Raw genomic sequence first — 15,145 nt, 5'->3', positions numbered from 1 at the left:
ACTAGTAGGATAAACTCAGTAGTGATAACATTGATTTAGGTTCAGTTCCATTTAGGTGTAACCGAGCTGGAGCCCTGGGGTTGTTCATGCTGGCTCACTGGAATGGCTCTGGTTCACCTAAAGGGAACAGAAACTTCATTAATGTCATTAGTAAAACCTGTGTTTACCTGCTATTTCATGTCTAAACGGCTGCTGTGAAAAAGATCTATGGTGAAGAATGGCAAAGCAACACAGTAACATTCATAGTAACAGTATTTCCAGGAAGTGAAAGGAATTTCTGAATGTAACACAAATTATGCATAACAAATAACACCATCAGAACCCTACACATCGTCAGAGATGCAGTATATTTACACCAGAGAGCCACACACAGTATTAAAAATCGTTAAAAAGTAATCCGACTGCGAAAGTGCAAATGCTAGATGAAGCGCAAATGTTGAAAAGTGCTCAGCTATCAGTGTGTGTACGTCCAGATAAAGATGCAAACAGATACCGGCTGAATATTAACTGCACACACTGTGCAAACATAGACAAGACATCTTTAGCCACCATGTATGCCATGTTAGAGTAAACAATCATGACGATTACTAGATTCCACAGTAAACACATTTGATTTCATGAAATGACACATGATAAGACAGTTGTATCAACCATGCAATAAATACAGTTCATTTAGTGTTTCTATTATACACAACCTCCCCCTAATGTTAATGGTGAAACATCCCATTTAAACCAAAATATGTTACTGAATTACCTAAAAAATTTTAGCAGAAAAAATAACTTTGAATCCATGTATTTCTACTCATCCTTAAATGATCAAATACTGATTAACTGACACCATGACAGACTGACTTAAGATTTGACTTTTTTCTCTTTAAGATTGTAAGGTATTTAATTTTATGACCTGTGATACAGTAGTGAAGCAGTTGATGATGTCAAAGGAGTTTCAAGTACAGTGATGGATAAATGCATCTTCTATGCCACAACAGCTCAAATCCTGAGCCCTAGAGTACATAACACAATGCCACCTGAGTTCACACTCTTTCATGTCCAACATGGTAAAAGCACTGCACTACAACAATAGAAAGTCTTCTCTTATACTGGCCTGGCATTGATTTGACAGCAATAAGACACAAGAGGTTAGGTTTTGGTTTAAAGAGAAGTGAGCCTGAAGGGAAACCTTGTTAAGGCTTGGCAGTGCTAGTCTACAATCCGTTCCCAGACAAATAAGTAATTTGATCCACACTATACAAATATACAGAACTGTCCCCATGTTATGTCTTCTTTACATTAATTAAACGTAACACTAAAAACACACAAGGACACACACCTACTCTCAGGACGGCAGAGAGGGCAGGCAGAATCGACATTAACCTTCATTCTTTAACCCAGTATCCTCTACTCTCATTGGCCACTTTATTAGGTCCACCTGTACAATCTAATCCAAACCAATCCAACTGTTGTGCCATAAATTTACATTTATGATGCCTATAATGCTCCGGTTTTCTTTTTGTCACAATAATAGAGGTGTTCATTCAATTCTATGTGCGCAATTGAGCTCATAGTTAGTGGTGCTGTTATACTGGACTGCATTTTACTGAGAGGTGTTTCTAATATTCTGTCCCACTCATGTATAGAAATAAAGTGGACAAGAAAGTTAGAAACACCTCTCAAACACCTCTGCAAGCTACAAGCTCGATAATAAACCTATAATTAAATTTACTCATTCTTGACAATGTCAGCAAAAACTGAACATTATAAACTTTCTTAAAAGGTAAAATTTATGGCAGAGCTGTTGCAGTGAACGGCATTAGATTGTACAGGTGGAGCTAATAAAGTGGCCACTGAGTGTACATGCCTTGATGTATTTAGTTAAAGTCTGTAGTCAGTGCAACGTTTTGGCATGCCTGAAGAGGAAAAGGCCTGCTATGTCCTCCACGTTTAGTCTGTCTAGGTTCCCCACGCCTTGGACAAAGACGAACCATGCACAAAGACAGAATCGCAAGCGAAAACCTTTTTGGGTCAAACTAGTGGGCTCCAAAACCGGCTATATTAGCTTGACCTCAATACATACGACCCCTAAATCCTACACTCTTTATCACCAGGGGCACATCAGGACCTGGGGCTTAACACTGAACAGATAATGATCCTCTTATATGGCAATACGCTGGGGGCTGGCACTTGGAATGTCCACAAAGATTAAGTAGTAGTCACTCATTTAAGCTCATGTTTAAAGCAGCCTTACACTGAATTATATAAATCATTTTGGCATCTATAATGGCTAAAAACAGTCGTTAAACATTATAAGGAGTATTAACAATAAACAAGAGGAGATTAAAAAAATCTAAAAAAAAAAAAAAAAAAAAAAAAAGTTTCTGTATTAACACTTCAATCCTCATATGGGCGGACTTTGTCTAGCATATACTCTTTCATTGTCTCTGCCTGCAACACTGTCTAATACAAACCCTGTTGTTGAAGTATCGTCTGTAAACGAACAGTTAACTGATGAATATTTAACTTGCAGTATTTATGTGCTTGAACCCTGTTTTCTGTCTGGTGTCCTAAGTTTTCCCTCCCGTCTCTAAGGACTTAGTGGTCCTGACTTCTCTGGGGGAAGATCCACCATAGGGACCTTTTCTGTGGGGGAGGTGGGCGGGGCTCCTTTGCTCTCTGGCACTGGCACCCCCTCAGGAACCGAGGAGTGGGACGGGCTGCTCGCGCTGGCAGCAAATGCCTGGGCGATGTCATCGAAGGTCCTTCCTTTGGTCTCAGGCACACGCAGGAAGGTGAAGATGAAGAAGATGATGAGGAGAATCATGAAGATGATGAACACGTAAGGACCACACAGTTCCTGAGAGGTGTTGAGAGAGATATCAGGATGTAGAACAGATTTTAGTGCTGGAACAGGCAGGAAAGTCAGATACTTGTCCTTAAACAGACAGTTCAATGTAAATACAAAGAGATGTGATGTCTACAGTTTGCTGGGATCTTCCCTGTCTCCTGACACCACAACGCAATGAGGTTGGACGGCTGTTCATCTGTGGAGCTCAAACCAGAGCTTTAAGAGTTTCATTAGGGACTATTTGCTGAAGAACATTGTAAACTGTGCCATCTGTCCCCTATCTGTGCTTGAGCTCCATGAGACAAATCCAGACCCACTGTATTCAGTTGCTGGGAGACAAGGAAGACTGGAAACCTTGCCAGATCTACCTGGATGATAGACTGCACAAAGCCTAAGTGCAAAAATATCTCCTTTTTTGTACTTTGGGTAATCAATGCTACAAAGTTAAAAGTAATTTTAAAAATTCAAGTACTTTATCTGTGCTCTTGGTAGTCAACATTTTCAAACACACATTAAGTTAAACTCTTAACCTGTACCTGTACATTTAAAACTTTATGTGCCATAAATTAATCCATACCTCCAGTTTAGGGAAACCTAGGCCAACCAGGAAGTTGGCGGTCCAGTTGCTGAAACCAGAGACAGCAATGGCAGCAGGCCGGGGGCCCTGAGAGAAGAGCTCAGCCACGATGAACCAGGGGATGGGACCTGGACCCATCTCGAAACTCGCAACAAAGCCAAATACTGCCACTATGGCCATGTAGCTCAAGGACTTGTTGACCTTCTGCTCGAACCAAGAAAAATTAAACAGACAGAGAAAAAGACATTTTTTAGGATTTTTTGGGGGGCACTTATACTTTATTTGATAGTCACAGTCGAGAAAAACAGGAAAGGCAGAGGAGAGAGGGGGGATGATATGCAGCAAATGGCCTGGGGTCGAATCTGAGCCCAGGTAAGGGCTGGTAAGGACTCAATCAGGTGAGCTATTGGGGGCGCCCAAAACAGGTATTTTAATTTAGCAAGAAATGAGCCACAGGATATGAAGACAGCAACGTCAACTCACCACCAACGAGAGGGAGATCGTCATGAGCAGGGCGCAGACAGCCATTCCAGCCAATCCAATCAGATGCAAGGTCCTTCGTCCCGCCCGTTCAACTAGGAAGAGCTGGTGTCCAAACAAGGATGTAGTTAATGAAATATTCAAGAAACATGAAATGTGCATTGTAATTTGATGTACTGAAAACAAAAATCATGTTGAGACACTTACAGAGACCACAGTGAAAACGGTGTTGACCACTCCAGCTCCGATGGTAGCATAGATCGGCTGGGTTACACCAGCAGTGGCAAATATGCCTGTGGAGTAGTAAAAGACCTGCGAAAGGAAGAAGAAAATGAGTTGGTTACTAATGTAGCATTTTCACTACTATTAACTGAATAAAATCAACAGGGTCTCAAAATAACACGATTCTTCACACTATGAGTAGGCACTGCATTCCAGCTTTAGAAATAATTTGGCACACACTGTATATTTTCAAGAGACATATGGGTTATATCATGCACAAATCTTATGCTGGTGTTGTTCCATTAGCAAGTGATAGGGATGAAGAGTGTGAATGTGTCTGTCAGAGTTCAATCGATGCTTCATTCCCAGCCTGTAGCCCCGGGGCCACGCTAGATTTACAGTGATTGCCAGACCAGACACAGCTTCCACTAACACGGTTAGTCAGTCTGGTGAAGTGACCTTATTAACACAATAGACAGTAAATACCACTGTGGCTTATCTTGTTCTATTGACCTTAGTAGATTCAATTCATTCCAGTCAATCTAACATTTGTTTTTCAGGCTCTGAATAGCAAAGCACCACTAACTGGGCTCTAACACCACCCTTACAGCATCTTCTGTCATGTGCCTGTGAGAAAAAGGTAACCTATATTTAATTTCTGTGTCTCTTGTGAATATTCCACCTGGGATTATATTTGAGGTCAGTTTGAAATTGTCCTCTCATGGGATATGATGTCTACTCACGGCGTTGATGCCAGACAGCTGCTGGGAGAGCTGAAGGACGATGGCGATGATGATGGGCTGACGGTACGCTGGGTAGCGGAAGAGTTCAGGGATGGTCACTTTCTTTTCCATGGCCATCCTCATCCCTTCCTCCTTCATCTCTTGGATGTCATCGCTCACATCTTCACAGCCACGTAGACGCACCAGAGCTAGAGGGAGAAGGAGAGGAAGTGAATATTTTCCGTTGCACTGTTAATGTAAATTTGAAGAACTAAAAGGGGCTTGAAACATCAGGTTACATGGTAAAATATCAATAAATTACAATCAAACCTCATCTACAGTACATGTTTTAATCTAGAGATCATTAAGTATGCATCACTCATGCAACATTAAAACCCGATGTTGCCATCTGGCAGCAGCACAGCAAGTAGACAGGGGTCGGACCTTTTTGCGCCTCTTCCTCCTGATTGAGGACGATGAGGAGGTAACGAGGGCTCTCGGGACAGAAGGGCAGCATGATGCTCTGCACTATGGCAGGGAAGGCAGTCAAAGCCAGCAGCAGAGGCCACAAGGTATCTGAGCCCAGAAGAAACTCGAGACCAAAGATCTAAAACATGCAGACAGCAAGGAATAAGTGATCAGCAATAGACTTAGATGTGCACAAACTTCTAGCCGAATGAACAAATTTATTTCCGTTGTCTTTGAGCAAAGGCCCAATTATGTTGTTGAGAATACTGTTAATATAAGCAGTATTAAATTTAATCGGATGTTTTGAATCAAGCAAAAAAAAAGATCATGACTTTGTCAAATCCAATATACCTGTGCCACCAGGATGCCAATAACTACGCCCAGCTGGTGCAGGGTGCCAAAGGCGCCTCGGAGAGCAGTGGGAGAGATCTCTCCTACGTACATGGGTGTCAGACCCGTGCACAGACCACAGAAACAGCCGATAATCAACCGGCCAATGATGACCATCTCAAAAGAACGACTCACGGTGGACAGTCCCATCAGACCAGCACCCAGCAGGGCCAGGACATTAGACAACAGCATGGACTTACGTCTGGTGAGACACACAGAGACAAGGAGGAAGGGAAGAAATGGGTAAATGGAGAAGGAGTGCCAAAAAAAAGCAGTTAGTCAGGTTTAATAAAAGCAAAGAACAATGAAGCTGTCAGCTTTTGTCAGCTTTCTGCCGTTATCATAATTTACTACAGCACATTATGGTCTTCTAATGGGCTCACCTGCCAAATTTGTTTACCAAGGCTCCCACAGAGAAGGATCCTATCATGCCTCCCACGCTGAAGATGGCCACAGCCACACTCCACACCATGGTGTTGGCTCCTGGGCTGAAAGGCTCTCCATACCGGTCCAAAGACACATTGTGGAAGAACCTACGCAGTTTCTGTGACCCACAGAGGAAGCGGTGGGATTAGTAGTGGTGCCTTTTAAGGAGACATTTGTCTTATGTGGTTTCACAGCAAAATTATTCAGAAAACCAGATGTGACATGGAGCACATGATTGTATTTTAGTTTTTGACACATCCACATGGGGGCAGCAGAGTTTCTTGTATTGCCTGAATGTCATCATGTGCCCACAAATGAGAGACTCAGACACATTACGTGGTAACGTTTGTCTAGCTCAATACCACTAACCTAGATCAAAAATACAGACAGACATGCAAAACCACAGCTACACTCACTAGACATCAACACCCAAAAAGTGCCAACTGTACTACTAAAGAGAATCAATTCTGACTTTTATTAACATAACATCAGAAAATAAGGGATGATGTGGTATTGCTTCCATTAATAATGGTTGTATTCTGTCTCTGCTGTCATAAAACATGGACCACCAATCATTCATTACAGATATTAATTTAACTGTATGGTTGGTGCTTTGCAAACATGGCAAAACTATAGTTTGTATAACCCATTCGTGTGTATTGATCAGTGTGGTATTGATCATAACTGTTTTTGAGCTTGTTTCATGTAATAGTGCCAGAAGTCCACACACACACATACACACACACACATACACACACACCTCCATGCACATACATAAAAAAAGCACACAAACCTGCTCGGGTGCATTGATGACCCCGGTGTTGTAGCCAAACTGAAGTGAACCAATGACGGCTGTAGAAATACAGTAGAGGAGGTAACAGGTTATCTTCTTCTTTGGCTGTTGGGAGAGAGAGAGAAAGAGAGAGAGGGATGCCGGTTTGAAAAAAAAAGTGTTAAAAAAACAAAAAAAAAAAACAAACAACAACTCATATAGCAGTGACTCACAATCCTTTTGGCTTGTGACCCTTTAAAACGAGCCAGTGCCTGCCCGTGACCCCGGTCACAGGCTGCACATGCAGAGCGGGGAACAGTCCACATGAAGGACGACCACCTGCTCAGGCTCTTCCGTTTCCTTAGTTGTCAGAGCAGGCCTTGCATTTTAAAACTACTCAGTATTTCACAAGAAAACAGAAAAACAAATTGTGATAATTTTGTGTTATTACAAATGTTTTTTTCTTTCCCCTAAGTCTTAATCATTTGCAACCTCCCCCTCCAAATTATCTTGTGACCCCCTGAGGGGGCCCCGAGCCCCTGATTGAGACCCGCTGTCATATACAATCACTTCCTCAGTCTGAACAGTTGACATGGCCTGTTCCTGAGTCTACAAAGATCTTGTTGTTTATAGTGACATTGTTAATTACACACAATAAGCCTTTCTACATCTGCTCTCCCTCCCTTTTGTCAGCTTACTGTGTTAGCAATGCAGGCTCACTGCACTGCCGCCACAGCAAAGTGTTACGACACTGCAAAGGCACAATGTTTTGCAATTCTGAGTTTTCTCAGCAAAGTAGCTAAGTAGACAGACTGTGAGAATCAAGACTATATCCTATTATAATGTTTTCTTCTTGCAGGTTTTGGAATTACAGAAGACTTAGCTCCTAATAACTAGCTAATACACCTAACATTAATTCCTTGCACGGCAGGAATTTGTGGGGAGTGACATTTACGATAAAATGTATCCAACCAAGCAGGACTGAACAAAGTAACTCGTTTAAATTGAACAAGGCTTTATTGGTGGCACAAGGACAAAAATGGAAAACCCCTGCAAAAGTTTCACTTTGACTTCAGAACCACATGTCTTTTGCACACTTCTGCATCACCTTCCCAGAAGGTTTTAACAAAGCATCTAGAGTCTGATAATCAAGTTGTAATACCCTAATAGACTTATGACAGGAAATCTGTGTTAACTATTAATTTTAGTCAATCTTCCCATCACCAATTACACATTTACAATCTCTTCCAACAAATGAATACATTCTATAGCACAACTGGTAAATGAGGGGAAGTCGAAAACAAAACATTTCTAGTAACAAACACTTGCAGATATGAGCTCTAAGATCTTCTTCCAGCTGTATCGTCACCATGTAATACACTCTGCCTAAATCATCAGTCATATCACTATCTACATAGATAACAGAACAAATTTTTCAAGCATCATGAACATCGTCATTCATAAAACTTAGACTGACTGTGCTAAGAACACCAGGATCAGCATGTAAAGAGACAAATATCCTCTGTGTATGAACACTAGTTTCTGAGTCCGTGTCTCCCTGTCCTGAGCTGAACTCTGTTCGTTCCCATGCTCTGCCAAATCAGACTTTTTTCAGTGTACAGTACACCAGGTACTGGAGTGGTAACAAAAACCACAAAAATGTGCATTAAAATTGAATATTTGGAGCTGCCCATATCAGGTGCAAACCTCATTACCCTGAACCATCTTGGTCCTGAGAGAAAGACCAGGCACATCTGTCACAGTCAGTCCACATTATGTTTGACTGAACCACACATGAGAAAGCACTGAAATGGGGTAAGTAATGATGCTGCACTGATAACAGATAACAGCTTATAACTGTGCTTGTAATCAGACACACAGCATGTTACTCAGAAGGACACCATGGCCGTGCAACACAGTAAGGACTAAAACAAAATGAGTGTATTGGTGTTACAATCATGAAAACTAGAATTTTGAGAGCATTTTGGTCTGTTCTGGGAAATGCTGCATGTATGTAAAGTCAAAGACAACTGGGAATACAACAGGCTAGTAATACCACAGAAATGTTGCTAGTTTTTCTTATCACCCTCAAGTAACACTGAAACAAATTTTGTTCTTCTTAGGGATTGGCCTTGCTAACCACACTGCCAGGCCATCAGCTAAGAAAACAACAGGACGCAGAGGATCACAGGTTCCTCTGAGGTATAGCATTATTCAGCAAGTCCTGACAGCTGTTAGAGGGGACTGAACGACAGAAACTGTATTTGTGTGTGTGGGTGTAATTGTGTCTGTGCACATACGTGCATGTATGAGCATGCATGAGAGAGAGAGAGAGAGAGAGAGAGAGAGAGAGAGAGAGCACTTAATGCAAAGGGAACAACTAGATCTGCAGAGACATGTTCATACTGAGCAAGATTAAGAGCAGATTTATAGATATGCAGGCTTAAATCAGCCCCCAAAAGTCATAAGATTTCTGAGTTAGGGAGTGCCAAGTGAGAATGGATCACTACATGTTGAGATTATGACACTGGTTGCTCAGAGGTCTTATGGGCATGTCTTCAGATTTTTGTGTTAGAAAAATTACCTATCACATGAGCACATTATGTAGCTTTGTTAATATCTCCATCTGCATCAGATTAAACTAACTAAACCTCCGAAGTAACATTCTGGTCAAAGAAAGCCTTCACAGAATAAACATTGAAGGTGTTAGCATTGCAGATTACAGATTACCTGTTTAAAACAGCAACCAGTAAAGCAAATGCTGACTTCTCACTAACAAAATGTACTATACTTATATGCTGTTATTTTTTCCTACTTTTACTTTTTTGATTTTATATACATAAATATTCTCTCTAAATATTCTATTCTTCAGACATATTTATTCTACTTAAAATGTCTGCAGAGGTTTATAAGGTTATAGATATTCTACGGGCATATTTTACTATATTTATATTTTATATTTTATAACACTTACAGGCTATGCAAAGGTTTTTTCTTACATTCTTTGCATTGAGCTATTTTGTTTGTTGTGTTTATTATTATTATTATTATTATTATTATTATTATTATTTTTATAGAGATATATCTCTCTCTTCTAGTGCCAGTGGGTATGTGATGTGTATTACTTTCTCTTTGTAATGCATGGATAACCTGCTGCTGTAACACAAGAATTTCCCAATATTCTCACTTCTCCTCATGTTAAACTTCACATTTTCAATGATTACAAACATTTCTAGTAACAAACACTTGCAGATATGAGCTCTAAGATCTTCTTCCAGCTGTATCGTCACCATGTAATACACTCTGCCTAAATCATCAGTCATATCACTATCTACGTAGATAACAGAACAAATTTTTCAAGCATCATGAACATCGTCATTCATAAAACTTATACCGACTGTGCTAAGAACACCAGGATCAGCATGTAAAGAGACAAATATCCTCTGTGTGTGAACACTAGTTTCTGAAAAGATAGGGCAATCCGTGTCTCCCTGTCCTGAGCTGAACTCTGTTTGTTCCCATATGCTCTGCCAAATCAGACTTTTTTCAGTGTACAGTACACCAGGTACCGGAGTGGCAACAAAAACCACAAAAATGTGCAATTAAAACTGAATACTGGGAGCTGCCCGTATCAGGTGCAGACCTCATTACCCTGAACCGTCTTGGTCCTGAGAGAAAGACCAGGCACATCTGTCACAGTCAGTCCACATTATGTTTGAATGAACCACCCATGAGAAAGCACTGAAATGGGGTAAGTAATGATGCTGCACTGATAACAGAGGATGTTGTAGTGCTGTCAGATAACTGTGCTTGTAATCAGACACACAGTATGTTACTCAGAAGGACACCATGGCCTTGCAACACAGTAAGGACTAAAACAATGGGACACAGAGGATTGCAAGTTCCTCTGAGGTATAGCATAATTCAACAAGTCCTGACAGCTGTTAGAGGGGACTGAACAAGAGAGACTGTATTTGTGTGTGTGGGTGTGTAATTGTGTCTGTGCACATACGTGCATGTGTGAGCATGAGAGAGAGTGAGAGAGAGAGAGAGAGAGAGAGAGAGAGAGAGAGAGAGAGAGAGAGAGAGAGAGAGAGATAAAGACCATCTGATGCGGAAGGATCTGCACAGACATGTTCATGTTGAGCAAGATTTAGGCAAGATTTACATTTTACTTATAGTGTATGCAGAGGTTTATAGGTTTTATAAGTTTTTTTCCCTCCTTATATTCATTGTGTTGAGCTATTTTATTTGTTGTGATTATTTTTCTAGAGATATTTCTCTCTACTTGTGTTGATAGGCATATTTTGCATATTACTTTCCCTGTGTGATGCCTGGATAATCTGCTGCTGTGACACAAGAATTTCCCAGTTTGAGATCAATACACTACATCCATCCATCAGTCTATTTATCTTTCTATGTAGATGTAAAATTATGTTCATGTCTCTCATCTCACAATCTAAATGGCTTTCTTTACTTCAGACATGTTTTATGGGAAAATATGGGAATGATATTATTAGTTCCTATTATATAACCCTGTTACATATCATCCCAATACTGCGCCTGTACCCTCCACACTGACCCTGCTCTTTTCTTCAACACCCCACTCTGACATTTGCATCCGCTGGCTTTTCTCTTTTCCCCATTATCCAGCATCTCTACCTCTTCCTCCTGTTTAATAGTTACCATTTTCTTTTTTTTTTTGCTTCTACAACTTCTTCTGCATTGCACTGATCACTCTGTTTTCTCTTCAGCTGCAGTCGTGCATTAGCCTCTGAAATTATGTATACCTCCTCAGAAAGAATTTGTTTGGACAGTTCCTTACACAACAATGCTAATTTTGTGCAGAGATCCTTTCCCGGTGTATGCTAATAGGCAAACACTGGTTTTACAAAAACAGCTGCCAGGAAAGCCTAATTGCCTAACAGCCATGAAAATGTGGTAACTAACAGAACATGCAACTGGTTTCAAAAGATAAACCACAAAGTGACTTATTGCGGCTTAACTATATAACGGCTTAGAGGAATAGTGGAGGAATGATCAGAGGTTTTGCATGTTACTTTTAAAAAATACATTGCATGAAACACATATTGAGAACTAAGTCCAGCACATTCCATGTAACATACCCTACACTTCTTGGTATCAGTGGTGTTAAAACTGGTTTATCCCACTCTGGATTCTCTTTTCTTCCATAGCAGTCCTCCCTCATTTTTGCTTGCTATCCAACATGCAAATAAAACTATGAAGATAAAACACACAAGTTCAAACATGCCATCTACAAGTCCCTTCTCCCACTGTGTTTTTTTCCTCTCTTACTCATGTCTTTATATGCTCTACACTCATCCACAGCTCCTCTCCATGCCAGAGAGGAAAAGTACAGAATTGCCAGCCTGTGACTCGTAAAAAAACTCTCTTATTCATTAGGAGCTGCTGAGACAAAAAAACAGCCCCAGCAGAAACAAACAATGGCAGAAAAAAAAAAAAAAAAAAAAAAAAAACAGGCTGCCACTCTTCCTCAGGAAACAGTGGCAATTAAGTGAGACAACCTTAGGGACAAATAGCTATGCAATAATATGAAGAGGGTTGATACAATAATGTGCAGGTACTGTACAGCTGCTTCAGATGCACAGCACTCAAAGCTGACAGTACGTTATTAGAATGATGACAAATCCAAACACCCATGCATTATTTTAAGTAATAAAGTAAAAGTAATGCTTATCATTACCTTGCCATCCTCCAGCTTCTCCATCTTTGCTCCTGTGTTAGCAGATGATGTTCACTAGAGTACCTCACCGACCTCGCAGAGCACAGAAGATAGCTCTTGTTTACAATGTTCACAAAACTCTGTGCAAACAGTCAGCAGACAGACCTGATAATGAACAAACATAAGACGACAATAATTCATTATACATAATTTGGCAAATCCCAACATTTTGGTTGAAACTGAACATCTTGGACATCAAAATGATGGACCAATTATAATGAAGTTTAAAGGTAATACCTGTATTTTACCAGTAAGGCCTATGAACACATGCAATAGACTAATATACTGCACAGCACTCTGCTCTGCACATGACTGAATTTAACAGGAGTTTTGCAGTGCTCAAAACGATAGTAAACCCCTCCCTGTTCCTCCCTCTTCTTCTGTTCTCAGGAAATCAAGCGAAGAAATCAAATGCCTCAAAACTCCACAGACTTTGTTACTGTAACTCCACCTTTTGTTATCAATGTATAAACTAATATCTGAATAGGAATGTCTACAGACACCACGGCCGAGAGATCAGACATGGTGCCAGTGCGCTACAGGTGATGGTGTCCCACTGACACTGCAGTACAGGATAAGGCTGTATTTTGTCTTAAAATAACTTATTACACATTTTTAATACGTGAATATGTAACAAAAAATGGAATTCTGCGGCTCAAATCTACAAGTAAAATTTTGACAGTGAATTAGCCTACATCTGTATTGTAAATACAATAAATGTTTGTTTACCGTTATTCAGGATTTGTGCAGTCGTGCCACTCTGTGTGTTCAATTAACCAATCTTGCTCGGGTCTTTCTGCTTTGACCAGTGCTGAGCAGCCTCTTCTCTCTGCCGGTTTATATACACTACGGTACCAGTCCGGCAGCACGTTGCCTTGCTTTGACAACACCCCACGCCTCTTACTCATAGTGTGCACGGATGCGCTGCTGTGCGGGAAGGCGCATGCGAGGTTTTCCACTGAAGCGAGTCAGTGGGGATGAGATTGTGCCAGTCGTAATGTCTGTGGCAGAAGCGCAGAGCTATTTCCGCTCAGCTGAAGAGGGGGGACGTGATCGCGGGTGCGTACTGTACTGAGCGGGGCAGGAGAACAAACGGCCCCGCTGAAAGGAGTCTCTGTGCGGCGCTGCTGGCCCGCCGCGCTACCCACCGGGGGCACGAGAACAAAAGGCTATGTGCACGGAGCTCTGATGCAAAGCCTGGTCATGCAGAAATCATGAGACCGGCTCAGTGGGTGGCAAACAAATGGGGGAGCCCTCTTAATTCTTCATCAGCTATGTCTAATCTTCATAGCCCACCTAAATCCCCGTCTAGAATTTGGCAAAATTTCCACAAAAATGCAAGGCCCCCGACCATTTCTAAATCCACCTGTTGAGCGGAGTGGGCGCTTCTTTTTGTTTGTACTTTTCCTCCACGCTGTTTGGTCCGCATGCCAGCCTCAACTGGCGCTGTGGGCACTTCACCTCAGACTCATTGTCAAGTCAAGAGTTTGCCGCCTTCTTGTCAAGGACTCTGACCGAACATGTCCTGGTATTTGTCTTGTTTTTGATGACCTGAATCAACCTAATCCATCCCAACACTGATGCAAGTTTCTGTAGGACTTAATGCTTTTGTTAAGGTTAGCCCTATTTAAAGACTTGCGAAAAGGATTAATGTTTCTAGATGCAATTAGACATAATTACATATTCGTCTGGAGAATGCACTATATTGTATTATGCAAAAATAACAATTGACTCCCGCATGTATGGTCTGTGTCTGTGTTGCATAGCATCACCTCACTGCTGATTTTAACAGTCTTGTTAAAAATCTGACCCTGACCTCAGCCTTGATGATTAACTTTCTTGGTATTCATTGATGTAATCTTGTTTATTTTCTCTCTCTTTCTCTCGCTCTCCTTTTTTTCTTAGAACACAGTTTGACCCCAAGCTCCTCCCAAAACACAAGGAATTGCTCTCTAGATTAATTCAACATTTAATCATTAAGCAAAAACAACGATAATACACTTTATTTATGAGGCATCTTTATACAGTATGTGCAGCTCAAGGTGCTTTACAGAGCAGAGACTGGGCAAGGCAAGGCAGCATTAGAGCACATTCACACACAGACACATCTCAAAGTAATGATGACATCAGAAATGGATAGCATGTATGTATTTTTATAAATCAAGTTTCACTGAAAGGAACATCTTTAAATTCCAGTGTGAAAACATAAAAACCAAAGTGGCAAACCTCTTGAATGGCAGAGAAAGTATAAGGATTGGCCTCAGTTTGAACTTTCCTTACATGGCACACTGACATAAAACTATCCTACCACCCTGTATCACAAATTAGGCAACATCCTATTCTGTAACAGGAAAAGAGTCACTATGATGTGAACAGGAAAGGATTAGCAAGTGTGTATAGGAGATACCCAGAGCTCTGAGAATACAGATCAGCTCTCCCAAAACCTTGACTCACTGAATACACAGTAAACTCGGCAGCTTCC

At 41.0% G+C, this 15,145-nt stretch overlaps 1 protein-coding gene across 2 annotated transcripts; it reads right to left on the bottom strand.

Annotated features, from left to right (window-relative positions):
- Positions 1 to 1,550: 1,550 nt before the first annotated feature.
- Positions 1,551 to 13,530, bottom strand: slc2a3b (solute carrier family 2 member 3b). 2 transcript variants are annotated; one of them, XM_030073045.1, is made up of 11 exons: positions 13,393 to 13,530; positions 12,625 to 12,768; positions 6,921 to 7,025; positions 6,085 to 6,245; positions 5,663 to 5,903; positions 5,288 to 5,450; positions 4,865 to 5,052; positions 4,107 to 4,211; positions 3,903 to 4,004; positions 3,420 to 3,623; positions 1,551 to 2,851 (listed from the first exon to the last, which is right to left on the bottom strand). In XM_030073045.1, the coding sequence occupies exons 2-11, from the start codon at positions 12,646 to 12,648 to the stop codon at positions 2,582 to 2,584; spliced, it is 1,563 nt and encodes a 520-aa protein (XP_029928905.1). In that variant the 5' UTR covers positions 12,649 to 12,768; positions 13,393 to 13,530; the 3' UTR covers positions 1,551 to 2,581. The 2 variants fall into 2 exon arrangements, with proteins under 2 accessions (XP_029928905.1, XP_029928903.1); XM_030073043.1 differs by lacking the exon at positions 13,393 to 13,530 and adding an exon at positions 12,901 to 12,976.
- Between the last annotated feature and the right edge of the window lie 1,615 nt (positions 13,531 to 15,145).

The sequence above is a fragment of the Myripristis murdjan genome, chromosome 16, assembly GCF_902150065.1.
Source record: "Myripristis murdjan chromosome 16, fMyrMur1.1, whole genome shotgun sequence".
NCBI classification, from domain to species: domain Eukaryota; kingdom Metazoa; phylum Chordata; class Actinopteri; order Holocentriformes; family Holocentridae; genus Myripristis; species Myripristis murdjan.
Note: the sequence above shows the minus strand (reverse complement) of the source record. Positions and strands in the feature narration are given on the sequence as shown.